Source organism: Miniopterus schreibersii (genome assembly GCF_964146895.1).
Source record: "Miniopterus schreibersii genome assembly, chromosome: 16".
Lineage (NCBI taxonomy): Eukaryota > Metazoa > Chordata > Mammalia > Chiroptera > Miniopteridae > Miniopterus > Miniopterus schreibersii.
Genome location: NC_138116.1, coordinates 27,733,472 through 27,755,931, shown reverse-complemented (window position 1 = coordinate 27,755,931; position 22,460 = coordinate 27,733,472). Strand labels below are relative to the sequence as shown.

The following is a 22,460-nucleotide window of genomic DNA, read 5'->3' as shown; positions in this document are numbered from 1 at the left end:
TTCTAATTAGTCTCTTTTACCTCTACTCTTACGACCTTGAACCCAGTCGCCAAACTGTACGCAGTGCCATTTTTTTTTAATGCAAATCTGACTGTGTAACTCTGCTGCCTAAACTACTTCAGAAAGATCCCTTATATGCCCCTCAGTTCACTCGTGATGTTACTTCTGCTTCCACTCATGCTGTTAACTCCTCTGCAGAACTCCTTACAGGAAGCTATCCTACACTCTTCCGCAGTTAAGCACCTCCCCTTCTGTGCTCCTGTAAGGCCTCAGACCTCTCTTGGCAGGTATGCCTCTCTCACATGTGAACCCCAAAGGCAGAATTTTTATTTAATGTACCTGACAAAGGCGGAGGGGAGGGGAGGGGAGGGGAGGGGAGGGGAGGGGAGGGGAGGGGAGGGGAGGGGAGGGGAGGGGAGGGGAGGGGAGGGGAGGGGAGGGGAGGGGAGGGGAGGGGAGGGGAGGGGAGGGGAGGGGAGGGGAGGGGAGAAGGCAGGCAGGCAACAAGGCAAGATCTGGGCATGTTTCAACCAAAATAACTGGCTAAAGACAAAAATATAACTATTACAATTTCAGGAGTAAACACTAACCATATCTGTTAACCTACTAAAAAGAACAATGGAATTAAATTCTACAAACCATGAATGCTCTGAAAAATACCTGAAGACTCAAAATAACCTTAAAATTGCTCGGTCAACAGTGAATGCAACCTGATCATGGAACCATTTGAGAAAAATCATTTACTACTCCTTGTTTTGTAAATGATTATAACTGACACTTTAACTACACCTATGCTGGAATACCTCACTGTATTATGTGTCATAGTATATTACAAACTGTCCCAAGGCATGATCATCCTAAGCACCCCACAGATGGCAATAAGCCTGCTGGTATCCTAAGAAATCAGCAAAATGTCAATATGAATTTGCCACATTTAATAAGGGACTCCCACCTTCTTGGACCAAGTCCTCTGCAGTATTAACTCCGTGCTCTATGAGTTTCTGGCAGTCATCTAGTGGTTTAATGGTCTCTTGTTCAATGGTATCCACCTCTTGCAAAAGGGTCACCAACCGCTCATCCAGGAGCTTGCCAAGGGTTCCCTTTAAATCATTAAAATGCTGTCTGAGGACATCTCTTGTCTGGGACGCACTCTCTTTGATCTAAAAAGAAATAACATCAAAACTCAGAATCAGATTCACTACAAATGGGTAACCCACAAGCAACCTATGACAATTTCAAGGTACTAGACAGCCATCACCTTCTATCCACTGAAAAACCTAATGTGATTCATTTGCACAAACTTGCAGACATGCATAGAACTGGCCTTCAGGTGAGACAGAATGGGCTCAAACCCTGGTTCCATCATTCACAAACTGTGGCAATGTGGTCAACTTAATTAAGCACTCCATGCCTCAATTTCCTTATTTCTCAAATCAATATACTAATCCTTACCTCATGGGGGTTGCTGTTAGGATTAAAAAATAATAATATATGTTGCACTTAGTAAAACAACTGCTACACTGTTGTTCTCAATAAGTAAGTATTAAAAAGTATTATTTATACAAAGTAATTCTTGGCAATAGTACATTTCAGTAAAAAAGAATTTTAAATTAGGAGTGGATTAAAATTCATTTTGCTGAAAGAAAATGAAGAAATGGTAGATTAAAAAGCTACAACACAAAAAAATCCACTCATGGATAAAATGTCCTCATTTTGCCAAAAGAAAACTAAGAATTTATTTAAAACCACAAGAGGCTCACAAGAGGCAGAAAACGTTCATAAAAAACACACTTCTGGGACAATGACTTAATCTTTTTTGTTGTTGTTGTTAATCGTCACCCGAGGATATTTTTTCCATTGATTTTTTTTAGAGAATGGAAGGGAGGGAGGGAAGGGGAGAGAGAGAAATATCGATGTGAGAGAGGCGCACAGATTGGTAGCCTCCCGGGCTGGGGATCAAACCTACCCAGGTACATGCCCTTGACCAGAAATCGAACCCAAGACCCTTTGGTTGCTGGGCCAACGCCCTAACCACTGAACCACCGGCCAGGGCGACTTAATCAAATTTCCTGGTCCTCTTGGTGAATGGTCCTCTTGGTGAATCTCACTGAGAGGTTTATAGACCCTCTTCCCTGAAAAATGATTAATCCATACCCTAAAGAAACTTATTCAATTTCAGAGGTTACAAATTCCCTTAGGTCCCAACCATGGCTTGCTGGGAGCAGTAATTCTGAAAGTTGGTTTGCAGAAGAATTACACAGGCTGCCTGTTACAATTCAGATGGCAGGGCTCCATCCCAGACCTGCCCAACTAGAAGCCTGGAGGGGGGCTCGAGGAGTGTATGGAGCTCTCGCTTTTCACAAGCACACCTGTGGTTTTGCAGCCCATACTTTAAGGAACACTGCCCTAGGTCCAGAGAGCCAGATTAAGAACGGCTGTTCTAAGAGATAAGACAGGAAAATCTTTACATTTCACTCATATTATGGAAACAAATCACGTGTCTATACATATACCAGATTTTTTAAAAAAAAATATATCTTTATTGATTTCAGAGAGAGGAAAGGAGAGGGAGAGAGAAGTAGAAACATCAATGATGAGAGAGTCATTGATCAGCTGCCTCCTGCACGCCCCCCACTGGGGATCAAGCCCGCAACCTGGGCATGTGCCCTGACCGGGAATTGAACCCCAGTCTCCTGAAACCTAGGTCGACACTCAACTGCTGAGCCACACCCGGCCGGGCCCAAATTTCTTTTTAAAGAATATAGATAACACAGCCCTGGCTGGGGTGTTAGAGCATCCTCCCGACATGCCAAGGTTGCAGGTTCCATCCCCCACTCAGGGCACATACAAGAATCGACCAATGAAATGCATAAATAAGCGGAACAACGAACTGATCTCTCCCCCTTTCTCTCTCTCCCCCCACCCCTTCTTCTCCCTCTCTAAAATCAATTTTAAAAAATAGAACAGAGATAACACACAATTCACTTTCTCTCACTTAAAAAGGAAATTCTAACTATACGCCAAACATGCAGTTGAACTGAAGCAAACACGTACTTTATTTTGCAGACACTATCGTATTGGTTTCATATGACATTACGTTTACTGCCCTCACCCTTCTGCTAACTTTATCTTAGCAGGAGCATTTGGAGTCCAAGAAAAACCACCAAGGAAGAATATATCGAGATATGGATAAAGCACTACTATTTCAACTGTGAATACAGAAATTTAGAAAACTTTCTATTTTTTTCTCTAATACTAAATTTAAAAAGCAGGATACAAATTTTTCTTACAGAAATGTTCACAACCACATAAAAACAAAAGATGCCCCTGCCCAAGAACAGAAATACCAAAAGAAGGAACAGTTTGATTGGCTGGGGTGGGCAGGTCATGGAAACAATTTTTTTTCTCCTTTTGACACTGATGGAAGTTACAATGAATGGTATGTGCACAGTAATATAATTTCTTAAATCCTAAAGTAAAGGAGAAATCCTATTTTAAGTTTGTTAACTGATCTCTGTAAAGTTACTGAAGAACTTCTATAAAATAAACCCAAGTCAAAGTTGGGTTTTTTTTGTTTTTTTTTACTATATCTTTATTGATTTCAGAGAGAGGAAGGGAGAGGGAGAGAGAAAGAAACATCAATGATGAGAGAGCCATCATTGATCGGCTGCTTCCTGCACGCCCCCCACTGGGGATCTAGCCTGAAACCTGGGCATGTGCCCTGACCAGGAATCGAACCTCAATCTCCTGGAACCCAGGTCAATGTTCTACCGCTGAACCACGCCAGTCGGGCTGCTGGGTTTTCTTAAAAACAAGGGTCATACTCAAAACGTACTTGATTTGGTTCATCACTCAACTGTGGGATCCTTGATAATAAGGCCCTAACATACTAGCACTAAGCAAATAAATGTGGAATAAAAATGAAGTTAATCATGTGTGCTTTTAAGATATTATTAAAAGAATGAGGGAGCGCAGCCGGCGTGGCTCAGTGGTTGAGCATCCACCTATGATCCAGGAGATTGTGATTCAACTCCTAGTTGGGGCACATGCTCAGGATGTGGGCTCAATCCCCAGCAGGGAGGTGTGCAGGAGGCAGCCGATCAATGACTCTCTCATCATTGATGTTTCTATCTCTCTCTCCCCATCTCCTTTCCTCTCTCTGAAATCAATAAAGAAATATTTTAAAAAATAATAAATCAATAAACAAACCAGGGAGAGAATGTCTTATAATTTTGACACATCACCTGTCAGAAATGCAGAAAATCTCAGGCCTCACCCAGAGTTACTGAATCAGGACCTGCATTTTAAACAAGATCCCCAGGTGCCCAGGTGACTCAGGTAGACCTTACACATATATACAGAATAAATGAAGACAGCATGCCAGAGCACAATAATATAGCTCGCACCCCCCTCTCTTTTCCTCTCTCTGAAATCAATAAAGAAATATTTTAAAAAATAATAAATCAATAAACAAACCAGGGAGAAAATGTCTTATAATTTTGACACATCACCTGTCAGAAATGCAGAAAATCTCAGGCCTCACCCAGAGTTACTGAATCAGGACCTGCATTTTAAACAAGATCCCCAGGTGACTCAGGTAGACCTTACACATATATACAGAATAAATGAAGACAGCATGCCAGAGCACAGTAATATAGCTCGCACCCCCATCACCAAGAGGAAATTCTGCAGCTGAACACTATACCAACCAGGTCCTGTCTCGCTCTTTAACGGATATAGCGCACACAGATACGGCACACACAGGAAGTTCATTGGTTAGGTAAAGTCAATTTCCTCTTTAGAAAGAATTCAAAAGCTCCTTCAGCTGTTGCAGGGCCTATGTTTTGTTTTTGTTTTAGAACCTCAGAAAAAAAAGGAAGTATTCAAACACAAAGCAGTGAGAGGGCCAGAGAAGGGAGACTCCATTTCCAAATCCACCTCCTGTACTTTCATTGTAAATTTGTTCTCTTTCGTTCACAGAACCCCAACCACTGCTTTTTAAACTTGATACTACCTTGGCACCATTTTCTTCTCCCTGAAATAGTTCATAATCTAAAGCATCAGTCACCTTTAAGCCAATCATGTAACCAAGTGCATTTGCTTGGCTTATTGAAGCTTTAAAAAAGGTAGGCTTCAAAAACAAACAAACACCGCCTTCACTGCTGAGTGAATTGTTCCTATCTGATTTGGTAAAATGGTCCAGTGTGTTCATAGCTCACTGCATCTTCACAACTCCGAGAGGTGGGTCTGTATTGTTTATGCTGAAGAAAGTGAAGCTCGAAGCCAAATAACTCCCCAATGCTTCCCAGTGCCAGAACAGTCTGACTCCCAGGACTGTGGTCTTTCCATGCACCAGGCTGTTTAGTACCTACAGATCCCATCTGAAAGAGTTCCCAGGTAAACCTGTAAATTATGTATTGACTGACTCACTTCCTGATGTCATATGTATTTCTTATCTTTGCAGGAAGAATCTCATCATGGTCAACCAGTCAGCCCCAAATGCTTCATAGCCATTCTAGGGCAAAACAACTGTGACGGTCTGTAATAAAGCAGACTTAAGAAGAATACAAATGATACATAACTCAAGGTCTCTAAAAGGAAACATAGTTTATGTTGATTAACAATATTCTGAACCAATTTTCCACTAAAACCTTTTACTGTAACAGACCATTAAAACTTATTTACAGCCCTGGCCCTTGTGGCTCAGTTAGTTGGAGCATCATCCCAAAACGTGGTCGGTTCGATTCCCAGTCAGGGCACATACCCAGCTTGTGGGTTGAATTCCTGGTCAGGGTGTGTTTCGGAGGCAACCGATCGATGTTTCTCTCTCACAGTGATGTTTGTTTCTTTCTCTCTCTACCCCTTTCCTCTCTCTAAAATCAATTTTAAAAAATTAAAAAAACAACAACTTATTTACAAAGTTTCTACTGCAGTGTCTTAATTCCAAAGCAACTGTATTTTTATACACTTGCTATATCAAGAGAAAGGACAGGACAGAACAGAACAGAATGTGTATTTCAGGAAATTAAGACATGCATCTTCATGGCTTTACAGAAGAAAAGAATTCTTATCTTCCAAGTTTAATCTAAGAATTTATTTTCCCAACTGTTTTGTGAATAGGAAACTCAAACTATATAAAACTAGAGACTGGCTTTAAAACACCATTAGCTAACAAGAACATAGTGATCAAAAATAAAAGACAAAGATATAAAATCATCAACTGAAATTGAAAAAGCTAACCAAAATGTTTCTTCTCAGTTCATATGAAATGTACTGCATTAACTATTTGTTTTTGCACTGACACCAAAACATTAGTCATTAAAAATAATGATAGCCCGGGCCAGTGTGGCTCACTAGTTAGAGCGTGAGCCTGCGCACCTAAGGGTCTCGGGTTTGATTCCCGATCAAGTGCAGGTACCTGGGTTGTGGGTTCGATCCCTGCCCCCAGTCAGGGGGTGTGTGAGAGGCAAACCAGTCAGATGTCTCTCTCTCACATCAATGTTTCTCTCTCTCTTCCTCCCTCCCTCCCTCCTACAGTCTCTGAAAAAGCAATGGAAAAAATACCCTCAGGTGAGGATTAACAACAACAAAAATAATAATAATAGCAATAATAACAATACAGTAATAGCTATCATCTACTGAACACCTACTGTGTGCCAGGACCCATTCTTATTTAAATACTACCACAACCCTACGCAAAAACCACCTGTAGATGAGTAACATATGAGTCAGAGAGATGAACTTGCCCACATCACAAAGCTAGTCAAATGGCAGAGAATTGGAATAGTCTGATTCATGTATGGTCTCATAAGTGTTGCTACATTTCCTTCTTATCTCTCTTACAATTAGGCTATTTTTTTAATGCTTATTTGAAAATGCTCAAAAGGAAAATCTTCATTATATGATTTGGTGGCCTGTTACATTTGTGGCCCCCAGTGAACAACAACTCTTGGTACTGACATCCTTGTACAGTCCTCTCTCCTAGAACACAGGTGGGCCGAGGGGGGGCAGTACAGGCCGGGGCAGAGCTATAGAGTGGAAGGGATGTTCTGCCAGTTCCAGGCCTCAGCCTGAAGAAAACAGGGCAACTTGTGCCTTCCCACTTTGAGGGTCCTGAGTCACCATATAAGAAGTATGTCTACCTGTCCGGAGAGAACAAGTGGAAGGAGGAGGAGAGTGGGAAGGGTGGGAGGGAGGTAGAGACGGTGGAAAAGAGAGAAACTGGTACTGAGGCCCAGCTGTACCAGAATTCCAGCTGACTCCTGTTCCTGCTAAGGCTCCAAACAGGTTAAGTGAGCATTTTATCTTGAACATTCCAGCCTTCGCTGCCATCTGATTGCAATTACATGAATGTTGCCAGCAAGTTCAGGAGAAATGGCCAACTGAGCCTCAGTCAATCCCCAGAACAGCAAGCAAATAAAATGATTGCTTTTTACGCTGTTACACTTTGGCACGGTTTATGGAGCAACAAATAACCAAATCATATGATAAAACAAATGCTTAATTCTTGATTATCTGCATTAATGAACAGGGTGCATATAATCAAGACCACAAACAATATTAAAAAAAAGGTCTGCAAAATTACACCCACAACATTCATAAAGGCACTCATTCAGTATTTAATGAGGTCTAGTATGTTCCAGGAACTGGGGTTATAAAGCTAAATAAGACATGGTCCTGACCTCAAAAAACTGTCCTTCTGGTAAAGGAGATAGTTGCATGCACATGTAACTATAATAAGATGTAGTATTAAGTTCTTATGTAAGTGGGATGGCCACAAACTGCCAACAGAACTCAAAAAGAGCATTCTGTTGGGAAAGGGAGTAGGAGAGAAGTAGGGGGTGTCACTTTGAATAACAACAATATTTAGTGGTATTATTATTACAGCTTTTATCTTTTAATATATTTTTATTGATTTCAGAGAGAGAGAAACATTAATGATGAGAGAGTCATCATTGATGGGCTGCCTCCTGCATGCCTCCTACTAGGGATCGAGCCCGAAACCCCGGGCATGTGCCCTGACCCAGAATCGAACCACGATCTCCTGGATCCTAGGTCAATGCTCAATTGCTGAGCCACGTCGGCTGGGCTACAGCTAACATTTATGAAACACTCCGTATGTCCCAGACATTGTGCTAAGCATTTTAAATACATTTCTCATTTTAACTCCCACATTGGCCAAGTAAAGTAGGTACAATCCCTATCTTCAATGTACAGATACAGAAAGTGAGGATCAGGAAAGTTAAGTTTCTCAAAATCTCATGGCTAACAGGGGCAAGTACTAACAAAGTAAAATAACTGCAAATAAAAGTGATTCACTGATACCTCTCAATAATAAAAACCTGTACTACATCTGTTTGGCTTTTTTAGATCACAAATTAGCCATATTATTTACCAGGTTTATAGTAACAAGAATAGTTCTTTATCAAAATTATACAAACATTACAATTTATATTGAGAAAAAAGCTATACAGTAAAACTGACATTCACACACCTTTTCATTAACATCACTGATTTTAACATTATTGATTCAGAATGCCTGTTTTAATTCTTATATATATCATTCTATATTCCAAGTGAGGTTTGGATTCACCAAGCAGCTTTCAGAGTGTCATGTTTAAAGACAATTTATGAAAAGACTTATTTGAGAAAAGATGACTGAAAATCCAATGTAAATAGATGGTCTTGCACACAAATATGTGTGCAGCTTTTTTTTCTTGGTTGTTAATTATTTATCATTGCTTCTAGAGCTTTGCTTGTAGTACTTTGGTGTACCTGAGTCAATACATTTCAGCCTACCACCAACCTATGCTCCACAGGTACCTATGTAATAGACTATTCACCTCTGCGTTAAAAATAAGATTGCACATGGGAAATTTTCATAATAAATGCTTATGATATAATGTTAACCAAAAGGAAAAAATGGATACAAAATTGTACATAGTCTCTCAGTTTCACAAAATAAGTAAAGAAGGAGACACCAAAATGTTAATAATGGTTGTCTCTACGTAGTAGAATTATGGGTTATTTTTATTTTGTTTTATTTTTTTAATATATCTTTATTGATTTCAGAGAGAGGAAAGGAGAGGGAGAGAGAGAAATAGAAACATCAATGATGAGAGTCATTGATCAGCTGCCTCCTGCACGCCCCTGACTGGGGATCGAGCCCACAACCCAGGCATGTGCCCTGACCAGGAATCAAACCCCAATCGCCTGGATCCTAGGTCGACACTCAACCACTGAGCCACGCCCGGCCGGGCAGGGTTATTTTTAAATTATTTCATTGACTCTTGGTTTTCCCCAGCTGTAGATTGAACCTTTTCTTAGGACGCTATAACATGGACATTTTAAGTACTACTGCAGTAGCAAATTATTTAAAACAGATTTTTGGACTGTTTTGAAAATGGGTAACAGAAGGGGAAGTGGGAGATAAAAGCAGCAATAATAGCTTTCTTTTCTTTGCTGAGCTACTAAGACTTCCTGTCCTGGTTCTCTGAAATAACTTTTTTACGCTGAGTTCTATATCTGTCCCAGTCTTTAACTAGTATGCTATGTGTTTTCAAATGCTGTGGGAATAATAATCTATAGAAAACCTGGTATTGTACATTAGAAATATCAAGATTACGAGTTCAATCTTCAAGAAATTATCTGAAATCAACTATTAAAAATTGCAAACAAAATACTATGAAAGAAAAATGGTCACATTACAGATGGTAAGACACTCTAGGACAGCACTGGCTTGAGACTGTCAATTACTCACTTGCATTTCTTTGTATAATTATCTAGCAAACCTGATATTCCAAGCAATGCTTTAATCTTGAGGATAAACCACAGCAATTTATGGCAACACACCTGGGGTTTAGGTTAAACTACAGAAATCAGCAGAGAGCTGATGAAGAGGTAATGATGATATGCTCTAAGGCAGTGTGCCTCAAGTTTTAATGTGCCTACACGTCATACCTGGCAATCTCGCTAAAGTACAGGTTACACGACTCAGTAGGTCTGGGTGGGGCATTCTCCACAAGCTCAGGTGATAGACCACACTTGTAGTAGCAAGGATCAAAGGGACACCACTGGCCAGAGTTGGGCAGGGTCCTCACCAAATAGTATCTTAATTAGGTACCAGGATCTGGCCTTTTACTCTTGAAAGAGCAGAGCGTGTTTCTGTCAACGCCCTGAGAAGCGCCAAATCACGTCAACTAAATGCCCTGAGAGGCACTGAATCACACCAACTAAAAGGCTCATGAAGGCCAGCACATTCATTTTATAAAGTGAACTATAACTGTACACAGACTAGAATATTCGTATTTCTCACTGTTGGCGCCTTCACTACCTCAAACTAACCCCCCTTTCATAATATATACAAAGATGAAGTTTCTAGACCTGCAAAGCTGAGTACTAGGCCCTGGAGAGTGGCACTGTCATTAAGATAGTGTCACATCTGCCTGGCCAGATGATGTGACTGTGTGACATCTTCAGCTATCTCTACTTACAACAAGCAGGAAAGACAACTCTACAGAAATAAACAAGTGATGAAAAACACGCTGGAAGTTAAATCTAAAAATGAATACACAAGAATTTAGGTTTTTCTTATCTGTTTTGTTTTCAAGGGTAATAGTCTAATGATCAGCATCAAAGGAAATAGTAAACCTATGAAGGTAGTTGTCTATATCCCTGACCACAGTATTTCTAGGACCTAGAAGAATCTCTGACCTACAGTAGGCACCTAATAAATATTTATTGAGTGAGTGAACAAATGAGTATTTAAGGAGAGTGGGAGTTAATTTCTTTGGTATTTACATCTTAGTACCAAGGATTCCAGGGAGCTATGGAGAACTATTCTCAATAATTTCAACATCAGCTAGGCCAGACTAGCTGTAAACATTATCTGATTTCCTGAAGACAACGAACATCTCGCTAGCCTTTAACTTATTCAAACAGTAAGAGTTACAGACTACCCTTGCATTCCCACACAGAACTTCCTTTTCTCTTAAGACAGAGGGTAGGGCATAAGCTTAACCACAAGAGGAGAAACTGCTACATGCTAGCAGTTGTTTTTGACAAAATAACTTAAGAGATTTTTACTTTTCCTTCTAGACTTTCATAGACATGATTTGTTAACATGAGACAAATTTCGTGAGAGTTTTAGAGGGTAAGAAACAAAAGCAAAGATAAAAAGTATGCCAAGAGGTCTTGAAAAAATTAAAAAGTTACCATACCACTTAGCATTCTTAAGTACATACGTACTAAAGGAACTGAAAACATGTCCACATAAAAACTTGTACATGACTATATTCTTAGCAACATTATTCACAATAGCCAAAATGTGAAAATAACCCAATTGTCTATCAATTGATGAATGGATAAATAAAATGTGGTTAGCCACACAATTAATAGTATTCAACCATAGAAAGAAATGAAGTACTGATACATACTACCACATGCATGAACCTTGGAAACATTACGCTAAGTCAAAGAAGTCAGTCACAAGGGGCCACATAGTGTATGATTCCATTTACATGAAATGTCCAGAACAAGCAATTCCACATAGAGACTGAAAGCAGTTTTGTGGCTGCCAGGGGCTGAAGGAGTGGCAGCTAATGGGTATGGAATTTCTTTTTGGGGTGATAAAAATATTCTGTAATTAGATAGTGGTGATGTTTGCACATCTTTATAAATATACTAAAAACTGCTGACTTGTACATTTTAAGGCACAAATTTTATGGTATGTGAATTATTTCAATTAAAAAAAAAATCATTCCCCCCAAAATAAAATCAGTGAGTAAAAAATATACAAAAAGGGGAGCATCCCTTCCTCTCTGCTCTTCCTGTTCTTCCCGCATGCAAAGTCTTTGACTAAAAAGCCATGTATTTTATGTAGTTATTCTGAAAATGAGTGGAACCCTAAAAATACCCGAACCACAAAACAAAAGCAGCTGCTTATTTTGATAACATTTTTGTAACACAGACCTTCCTTAAAATGCAAGTTGACAGAGGGCTTTTTCTACAAACCCAAACATACAATCCACTAGAATTAGCTTTGTGGAGAAACGCCGCTGTAACTGGCACTGGCACAAAACAGATTCCAGTTCACAAAAGGGAAACTACAGTCTGAAGGCAATGTCATCAGAAACCAAACAGTGATGGATGTTCTTAGTGTTCTGTCTCAATCCTGAGAGAATGGGCCTCCGAACAAAACAAAAACCCAGACTAAATGACACTAAATTATCGGAAAGAATGTCCTATATTTAAATTATTGGATATAAAATTTAAAAAGAGAGGTTTAGAAATGGAACACTCAACCATTCAAGGTGGGCACAAAAAGTTTTTTTTTTAATACAGTCAATATCACACCAGAAATTAATAAGTGCTATTCCCAGGTGCTAAGCTCACTCATTTAGTGTCAACCCTACTGATTAATTGCTGATGCAGTTAAACAACAGTCCTGTTTATATATATCCATTAGTCATACAATAAGAGATACTTCAATCTCCTTTCAAACAACATCCTCGATTTAGAAACCTCTATCTCAAAGTAGCAGAAGGAATAACACATATGTTTTCAAATGGAAATCAAGATAAACACTCTGGAGGGCCCTGAAAAGCATTCACTAAATCCTGATAACCATATCTAGGTTTTGCTCCTACACGAGGAACGGAGCCTAGCCTACGCGAGCTCTGCAGGGACTTTAAAAGATATAAAACCTAAAGCATGCTGAGTATCCTTAATGATGAGACCATCCAAAGGCACTGCCACCGCAGCACTATCCTGCCGACTGTGCATTTTCAAAACCTATGCAGCACGGGAGGTAGGAGGACGACAATTTAGATTAATATCAGGTGTGATGCAATCCCAGCAACTCAAATGATGAATGGATTCCTGCTCACCAGAATGAAAGCACTTATTCAGCCCCGCTGCTAACAGCGCTTTGAGAACTACCTGCCCTCTCCCGCCCTGGGAGTGGGCTGCGAGTCTTTCTGTACGAGCTCCAGGGTGTAGCGAAACCAGGCGGCGTTCCTGTATCTTTAATAACCACGGCCCCGGAGAACACAGAACTGCTGTCACTTGAAAGGATACTTAGTTTCTCCTTCCCGTGCTCCTCTTTAAATCTGCTTTTCCATTTCCCTGCACCTTTGTGTTTCATTTTCCAAACAGCTTCACCTTAAATTGCAAACCACCGGGAGTGGGGTTACGATCGGTGGTTTTCTAAAATGCATGCAAGGCCACAAGAGACACGAAGTCCTATTCGCGGGCATTGATCCCATTCATTTTAGTGTTAACCCGACTGCTGCTCAATCTGTCCCTCTCAGCCTCCCCTTCCAATATCCACTTTGCCCCCCACCTGTAACTCTCCCGAAGTCACCACCCCAAGTTTTCCTCAGGCTCCTCCAAAACCGGGCTGCATCCCCACCGCAGGTCGTCCCCGAGAACCCCCACTTCCCGCAGCTCTCCCTCAGCTCCGCCACCTCCGCTACGTCCCTCCTCCTCCCCAACCTCCGACCTCACCCCGGTCGCCACCACCCCGCACACAATTTAGGGAACGCCCCCTCACCCCCTCCCTGGATTCCCCCCAAACTCGCCTCTTCCCCCGACGGGCCCCCCGCCCCCATCCCCAGGAGCCCGCGAGGTCTCCCTGCAGCCTCAGAGCCTCTTCCCTTCTCCCCTCGGAGGCTTCGGGACGCTACCGCCCCTCGGAGCCCGCCCGGCCCTCGCCCACCCGCCGGGCACCGCGCGGGCTCCCCGGGGCCCACAGCGCCCCTCCGGGCGCGGCCCTCCGACCTGCCTCCGCGCCGCCCGCAGCCCCTGCAGCCTCTGGCCCAGCTCCCGCCGGTAGCTCTGCGCTGCCTCCACGTTCTCGCGGGCCTCCTGGAGCAGCAGCTCGGGCTCCAGCTCCATCGCCTCCTCGACCGGCCGCTCGGCCGGCGGCTCCGGGCGCGGTTCCCGACTGTCCCGAGCGCCGCCGAGCGGCCTCGGCGTGGCCCGGCGCAGGCGGAAGCACCGCCCCCGCCCCGCCCCAGGACGGCCTTGATTGACAGGCGCGCGCGCTGCGCCGCACAGGCGTCCGGGACCGCGCGCCGCCCGCCGCTCAGACCCACCCCGCCTCCTCCCTGCTCACGGGCCGCGCTGGGCCCGCGGCGTCTCCTCCGGGCGCGCGTGGAGGCGGGGAAAGGGTAACACCGCCTTAGGAAGTGTTTCCCGCGTCCTATCTCATTCCGGCCTCCTTGTATCGCTGTTTCTCAGAGGAGAAAACCGAGGGACAGAGAGGGCAGTCAGTCGTGTCAAGCCGTGGGGATTTTAACCCCGGTGGCTCTTAAATCGTCCCGGTCCGACGTCCCTGCCCAGCAGCGGCAGGTGTTTTAGGAGGTTACTCTGAGCCCGGCGCCGCGCTCGGAGGGCCCTTCCGCTGGACTCATGAGGGAGCCGGATGGGCCTTCCCGCTGACCAGCGGTAGGTGCAGCTCCAGGCACGAGTCCAAGGCAGGCGGTAGCCAGCGTTTCCGGCCAGGGCCAGGGCCAGGGCCGTAAGGTCTCCGTGGCAATATCGCAAGCAAATGGGCGTGGCCGTGTGCCAATAAAACTTTATGGACACAAATTTGAATTTCACTTAATTTTCACGTGAGTGAATGGGCTTGGCCTGTGCAAAGAAAACCTTATGGACGCAAATTTGAATTTCCCTTATCGCGTGTTACAAAATATCCCTTGCAAATTTCGTCAACTGTTTGGAAACAGTAGAAACCAGTCTTCATTCGGGGGCCGTATAAAAACAGGAGGGAGGCCAGCTTTGGCTTTGGGCCATAGTTCGCGGACCTCTGGCCCTGGATGTTAGAGCTGCAAGTTGCCTCAGCCTGGGAACGCAGACAGGGCGTGATTTAATCAAGATTACACAAGGAATCTGTACAAGAGGCTAAATTCCAGTTTTCCTGGGGCCAAACTAAAGCTCTTTCTGCCGCATTGTTTTGTGCTAAGTAAATGTCACTTGGAATGAGAAAAGTTTAGAAAAGAGAAGCCCTTCTGGAGAAAATGGAAAGTTAGCTTTATCCTGAAGATAAGGTAGCCAGGTTCTTAGTTAATACGGTATTAGCCAATGAATCCCCCTTTGTTGTTTAAGGCAGCTTGAGTTGAGTTTTCTGTAACTTGCAACCGAAGGTATCCTAAAGGATTCAAGATAAACGAGGGCACAGACAGGAAAACTAGTGAGACTCATGGTGTAACTGAGCTATGTAAAAGATGTAAATGTATGCTAAAGATACTTAGTAACATCCTGAATGAATAAAAAGGCCTTGAAGTAGAACCAGGAAAGACTGCCGAAAACAAAATATATTGACATTTACATATTCTCAGCCTTGGCCCTTATACTCCTAACCTATCAATGAAGGGGATTTTTGCCTTCTCCTCACCTGCAGGTTGTCTTCAACCTGGCTCCCAAGCTTCTGTGGTACAGAATTGAGAGAAGGGAAAGGGGAAGCTGGGTATCTCGAGGTTTGTATTGAGTAAGAAATTGAGGGAGAAACTTTAGAGCACTTATGGGGAAGAAGGAAAGGGGAATGGAGAAGAGAATATGAAAGAGTCTATGACTTATGAATTGGAGACTATGAGGAAATATGACAGTACAATGTAATATGTGATTGTGGACTGGGCCCATTTGCTATAAAGGGCATCACTGAACAATTGATTAAACTTGATTGGGTTCTGAGGATTTGATAAAGTATCAATGTTAAATCCTGGTTTTGATGGTTACATTGTGGGTTCATAGAATGTACTTATAGATTGTTGGCAATTTACTCTCAAATGGCTTATCTGGGGGAAAAATTTGCACTGTATTTGCAACTTGTCTGTAAGTTTGAGACTTCTGTAAATTTGAGTTTTCAAAATTAAAGAAATATATAGCATTAATAAAGAATTTTAAGAGATACATCAAGATTAGGATTATCTCTTAATTATTTTTGATTGCTGGACAGTATGAATTGCTACTGTATACAATTTCTTTCTATGAATTGCTATTCAAAAACTAGGTCCTGCCTGGCCGGGCGCAGCTCAGCGGTTGAGCATCGACCTAGGATCCAGGAGATCGAGGTTCCATTCCTGATCAGGGCACATACCCGGGTTGCGGGCTTAATCCCCAGTTGGGCGTGCAGGAGGCAGCCGATCAGTGACTCTCTCATCATTGATGTTTCTATCTCTTTCTCTCCCTCTCCCTTCCTCTCTCTGAAATCAATAAAGATAAATTAAAAAACAAAAACAAAAACTAGGTCATAAGACTGACTTAGTTGTAGCCAGTTGATTCTCAAGAATGTGTTAATAGTATTAAGTGTGCAAAAAGGGGAGTCAGAGAGTAAAAAACTTTCAGTATATGCCCAATACAGTTAGGAGCTTTCTGAGAAGTTGGAGACAGGAGAAAGTTTTTGCTGACCAGATGACCAAAGTATTCTGGACTAAATCCATGTTTACCAAATAACTCTCTCGTTACAACTTGATATTCCAGCAGCTGCAATTTCTCGGCAATTATATCTGATCATAAATAAATAAGTTAGCAAGTTGCTTTGTTTGTTTCTTGTCTTATGAGCATAAAAAGTCTGTACCCCTGAATCTGCTCACCTCTGGGTACGCTTGAAAAGTCAATTCCAGACCAATGGGATGCCACAAAGATTAGGAAACAAAACAAACCCATTTCTGTAAAACTCTGTCTGATGGCCTGCTGGCTTCAATCATTGCCACCTCCAGATCAATCTTCCTCTGTATTCAGTCTTCCTCTGTTATCAGTCAGAGTATTTATTCTTTAGAAACTTGTGCTCTAACGTTAAAAATAATGTTTCTAAAATTGCAAGCCTGGGAGAGTGATTTCACAAGATTTCCTTCAGTTTTCTTTGCATTAGGTTTTGTATAGTGTGGATATATTAGGGGTTTTTTTTTTTGGTTTTTTGGTGTGTGTTTTTTGCCTCCCATCAATTAGTAGATCAAGGAAATAAAGTTTAATGAGACTAAGATTAGTGTCTTGGCTTTATGGAAGTTTTCCTTTTAATTTTTTTTTTTAATTTCATGTAGTAAAGCCCTTCAGGGTAGGATCAATTTTTTCAATTAGCTTTAGAGAGCACACACAACATTCAAGAATATTTAATAAATCCTGTGTTTTACTGACTCAATCTGTGCCTAAACTCTCCTATTCCCTTGAACTATTTGCCTGTCTTTCCCCCTGCTTTCGCTCTGCAAAGGCAAACAACCTAGTTCAAGCCTCTATCATATTACACCCGGACTAATGCCATATTAGTCCTTATTTACCCCCTCCATCTATCCTGTGTTTATTCATTTCCCTGTATGCCAACCCGTTTTATCTTATCTTTATCTTAAGACAGACCCAAGTCCCACCTCTCTATCATTTATCTTCCTAAATCATTGTTTTGCAAATGTCACTGCACGGCAAAAATCTTTGATGTCTGTTCATTAAAGCCAAAGCTTTTTAACCTGAACTCTATGGCCCTTTCTCTTAACTTCATCTCCCTTCTTTTACTGTTTTTTTCCTTCTATGTTTTTATTGATTTCAGAGAGAGGAAGGGAGAGGGAGAGAGAGAGAAGCATCAATGATGAAAGTCATTGATCGACTGCCTCTTGCACACCCCCTCCTGGGGATTAAGCCTGAAATCCAGGCATGTGCGCCAACAGGGAATCAAACTGTGACCTCCTGGTTCATAGGTCGACGCTCAAACACTGAGCCACGCTGGCTGGGCTCTTTTTTAATTCTTAAAAATAACTTTTTAAAAATATATTTTTCAATTACAGTTAACATACAGTATTATATTAGTTTTTAAGTGTATAGCATAGTAATTAGACACTTATAAAACTCACCTTGATAAATCTAGTACCCATCTGACATCACACATAGTTATTATATTATTGACTATAGTTCCTATGCTTTACCTTACATCACCCTGCTCCTTTCTTCTTTTTTTTTTTTTTTGTGTGTGTTAATCCTCACTGGAAGATATTTTTTCCATTGCAGAGAGAGTGGAAGGGGGAGAGAGAGAGAGAAACATCAATGTGAGAGAGACACATCAATTGGTTGCCTCCCGAACCCACCCTGCCCTGGGGCCAGAATCAAGCCCCGGACTCTTCAGTTCACAGGCCACTGTGAACTGAGCCAAACTGGCTAGGGCAATGTATATAATTTGATTAACATTTTCATAAGTAGATACCTGTGGAACCATCATCAACAACCAAGATAACGCCTTCCATCGCTCCCCAAAGTTTCCATGTAATCCAATCCTTTGTAAGTTCATCCGTCCTTCAACCCCTGAACCCAGGCAATGACTGATCTGCTTTGTGTCATTAGGGATTAATTTGCATTTTCTCAAATTTTACCTAAATGGAGTCATACAGCATGTACTCTTTTTAAATTTTATTTATTCACTGATTGATTGGAGAGAGAAAAACATCAAAACATCATTTCACTGGTTGATTCTTTCATGTGCCCTGACCAGAATCGAACCACAACCTTGGCTTCTGGGGACAACACTCGAACCAATTAATCAACTGATCTACCCCGCCAGGGCCTAGGTACCATTTTTTCATCTAGCTTCTTTTACTCAGCATAAGGATTTGGAGATTCATCCATGTTGTTTGATGTATTAATAGTTATTTTCTTTTTACTGCTGAGTAGTAACCGATGGTATGGATGTATCACAATGTTTTTATTCATTTACCTGTTGATGGGTTGCTCCCAGTTTTTCACTGTTACAAATAAACTTCTATAAACATTTGCGTACAGGCGTACAAATCTTTATTATATAGCTATTATTGGGAAGGTGGGAGGAGAGGAAGTGTAGAGGGTGGTATTATGAGAGAGTTAAATCCTTAGCCACCATAACGGCATTAATTAATACTGTTTTAAATGTTAAATAAAAAAATAGAGGAACCATGATGGGTGAAGGGCTGCTGGTGGTGGTGCAGATTTGGTAGAAGATATGAGTTTGCTCCCTTCCCCAGACCGCAGGAACCAGGCTTTCTGGACTCCTGGAGGCAGAGGAGGAAAATGAATTGTAGACGACTTAATGGAGGTTTCATGGAGGAATCTGTAGATGATGAGTATCAAGGGGACCAGTCAAACACAGAGGATGAGGTGGACTCTGGCTTTGACATTGACGAAGGATGGGGAAGCAGGAGAGCCAACAAGGAAGCACCAAAGCCTGTAAGGAGCCTCTCAAGAGCTGGAGGCCTAGAAAGGTCAGCACCCCAGCTGGTAGCTCTCAGAAGGCCTGAGAAGAGAAGGCATTGCTACCACTGGAACACAGGATGATGGCTCTGATGGTTGGAAATGCATGTGTCAATTTACAGCTGAACATACAAGACAAACATTCCTGCGGGTACAGGAGAGGCAGGGCCTGTCACTGCCGGCAGGGAGAGGGCCCTGCTGGGAGTGGCCACTGACCCAGGAGAAGTTGCTCAGGGAGGGAGAGATCACAGAGGAGCTTAACTTACTTTTCACTGGAGATGTGAATGAGTCGGAGCTGACAAAAAGGGTCGCAAGAAGCTGAAGTGACCTGGGCCCATAATCACTTGTCATTCAGTGACAGGCAGCTGGTGGGGAAGCCAGGCACTAAAGAAGAGAATGTCCATGTGGAAGGACTTGATTCTGCTCCCACAGCGTCTGCATTGACTCCAGTGCCCCGACTGGACTTGTCATCCCTCCTGCTTGCTGCTCACCTACCTTCACTTTTACTGATCATGCTACATTTGAGAAATGGTTTCCCCAAGGATGGCCCCCAAAAGTCCCTGTTTGGGAGGTCTGCCCAGTGACCCATCATCCAGTCCTATACAGACATACCTATTACACCACTATGTGAGCCTTCAAGACCATCCAGGAGGCCTATAAGAAGTGCATCACTCACTGCCCACGGACTGCCACCCATTGCCTCAGCCCTGGGCCCTGGCCGACCACCACCTCCGGAGCCCCTCCCTGGCTCTGGGCCTCAAGCCTTGTGCCATCAAATGAGGACTCCCCTCTCCTACTCCTCCACTCTTCCTCATTCTTCTCTTTGGGCAGTGTTCTGACACTAGGTGAGTTATTTAAAACAAAACAAAACACCCCAACAAAACCACAACAGTACATCAGAGAGGCAGGGAGGCTTAGTGCAATCTCCCTTCCTGAAAAACCTTATCCAGGGCTAATAATTTTCAAAGAAAAAGCAATTCCCACTAATGTCATCCGAGAAATGTGTCCCCTTTATGTTGTCAAGACAATAGCAAATACCATCAAGATGAACACAATTACGTCAATAGTTAATATCAGTTTGCATAACCCGGCCTCACGGGTGGCTTCTTGTTATTATTTGAGGTGTCCTTTTACCTGTCTTGTTTCAGCCCTTGCACACCATGCAGTTAAAACTATGCACTCAGACAAAATAAACTTTTTTTATGTAACCGCAACTTTAACGTAAAAAATGGTAAAGCTAAAAATAATCCATGAAAACAATGCAAATGAAGTATGACGATTATCGTCACTACAAACCAGTCAACTACTGGTACCCTGTGAGGGCAAGAAAACAGGCAAAAGCTGCCAAGTCGGTGACCTTGGGCTCCTAGCTGCTCCGCAGGACGAAATCCACAGGAAGAAATGCCTGCGTAGTTCAATCAAGGGTGAAAAATCCAACGCCGGACCCCGAATGGACGTATCTCGAGGTAGGACGCTTGCCAAAATAACATTTCATTCCGTGTGGGAGGGATTGTAATCCATTGTTATTTCGTTTTCTGTATTTTTTCAAATTTCCACTTTTAAATAGAGGCCAGCCTGGGGGGCTTCCGAAGTCTAGGGTTTTAATTCTGTCACTAACGGACGTTAGTCAAATCAGAGAAACGGGGCGTGATGAGAGGTTTGAATCTCCGAAATCCCCGCTCATTTTAAATTCTCTGCTACGAGAATCCCGCCTCCTGCAGGTTCGCCAAAGACGTATTTTGGCCCTCTCGCTTCACCGTCCGCGCCTCCTCCAGAAACAATCCGAAGCTCCGCCCCCTGCGCTGCGGAGGGCGCGAAAACCCAATTGACAAGAAGTCGCTCGGAAGCCCGCGGCTTGGGTCTGCGTTCGGCTGGCTCTCCCCGCCGGGGTCCCAGCCCCGGCCGCTCCGCCTGAAGTGCCCGACGCCCCGGCGCCCGGCGCGCACCCGCCGCGACCTCGGATCCTGCTTGCCCGCGCTTTTTCACCGTCTCTTCCCGCGTTCGACTCGGCTGAGCTGGGCCCGGCCTCTGCGACCGATCCGGGCGGGTGGGCGCCGGGGAGCCCGTGACGGACCCCGCGGCCCAGCGCCTCGTTCCTGCAGGAGCCGGCCGCCTCCATGGCCCCCAGGCATGCCAGGCCGGGCCGTACCGGGTCCTAGGAGCCGGCTTTCCGGGAAGCGGGGAGCATGGTGGGGGTCCTGGCCATGGCGGCGGCGGCAGCTGCTCCCCCTCCGGTGAAGGACTACGAGCTTGAGGTGAGCTTGAGTACCTCCCTCCGTCTGTGGGGGGTGGGTGAAAGGCGATCACTTGGATCCTTGAGGGGGAAAGAGGGACCTGGGGAGGCCCCGCTGTTGTGACATCGTGTGGAACAGTTGCTGGCGTGTGTCGTTTCTTCCAGTCCTGAGGTGCTAGGTCCTGACAAACCCCGGTGTTGTGAGATGTTTGCGGGGCCAGGTCAGTTAGGACTGAAGATACCTCGACCAGTTCCCAGATGCAGAAATGTCGGTGGAACTTGTTATTTTGGACTTGTGAAATGTCATGGAGAGGACCCCAGGGCTGATAGGGGATTGTAGAACTTTAGCGTTGAAAGGGGATCTTGAAGTTCACCCGGCCCTTCCATCTACCTGTTCCAGGAACGCCATTTAGAATGTCACTCCAAGAATCAAACAAGGTACTTAGAAAAACCAGTTTTCCGTGGCTCTAGAGCTTAAGGTACTGCAGTTAGGAGTCCCAGCCCGGCATACTGTTATTCTCTTGTGTATCGTCACTGAAACGCACTAAGTTTCAGTGAAATACACTAAGCTGTCCTTAAAAAGCCAGTCTAATGCCTTGAGGTAGTGGAGTAGCGCCTTAGGCTGCTGTTATATTTTTACACCTTTTCACCTCAAGCTAGCATTCTAACTGAAGTATGCGTATTGGTATCCTTGAAGTGAGCCAAGATGTATGGTCACTTATTTAACTGGGGCTCTTCTGTTTTATTTTTATTTTTTAATTTAATTTTTAATTTTTATTGATTTTAGGGGTAGAGAGAGAAGGCATTGATTTGTCCACTTACGCATTCTTTGGTTGATTTTTTTTTTTTTTTTTTTGAGAATCACAAAGATTCCTTTTTTTTTAAATTGAGTTTTAGAGAGAGAGGAAGGGAGAGGGTTAAAGAGATAGAAATGTTGATCAGAGAGAAACATCAATCGTGCCCTGACCTGGAATCGAACCACCACCTCCTGGTTTCTAGGTGGACTCGCAACCACAGAGCCACA

At 43.3% G+C, this 22,460-nt stretch overlaps 2 protein-coding genes and 1 pseudogene across 8 annotated transcripts in view; 2 read left to right on the top strand and 1 right to left on the bottom strand.

Annotated features, from left to right (window-relative positions):
• The window catches only part of CRLF3 (cytokine receptor like factor 3), a 32,971-nt gene extending 18,966 nt beyond the window's left edge, over window positions 1-14,005 (bottom strand). For both annotated transcript variants that reach the window (XM_081162189.1, XM_081162188.1), the window contains exons 1-2: window positions 13,780-14,005; window positions 953-1,160 (exon numbers count right to left, since the gene is read on the bottom strand). In XM_081162189.1, coding sequence (XP_081018315.1) covers window positions 953-1,160; window positions 13,780-13,896 — 325 coding nt within the window. In that variant the 5' untranslated portion in view covers window positions 13,897-14,005. The remainder of the gene's footprint in view (window positions 1-952; window positions 1,161-13,779) is intronic.
• Window positions 14,006-18,662: 4,657 nt separating this feature from the next.
• On the top strand, window positions 18,663-20,042 carry LOC308568823 (vacuolar protein sorting-associated protein 72 homolog pseudogene; annotated as a pseudogene). Its single transcript has 2 exons — window positions 18,663-18,668; window positions 18,978-20,042. The product of its transcript is annotated as a vacuolar protein sorting-associated protein 72 homolog pseudogene (transcript).
• Window positions 20,043-21,002: 960 nt separating this feature from the next.
• ATAD5 (ATPase family AAA domain containing 5) overlaps window positions 21,003-22,460 on the top strand; it is a 43,234-nt gene continuing 41,776 nt past the window's right edge. For all 5 annotated transcript variants that reach the window (XR_013997366.1, XM_081115783.1, XM_081115782.1 and 2 more), the window contains exon 1: window positions 21,003-21,458. Coding sequence is in view for 4 of the 5 variants with exons in the window: in XM_081115783.1 (XP_080971909.1) it covers window positions 21,390-21,458 (69 nt within the window). In the remaining variant the exon portion in view is untranslated. The remainder of the gene's footprint in view (window positions 21,459-22,460) is intronic.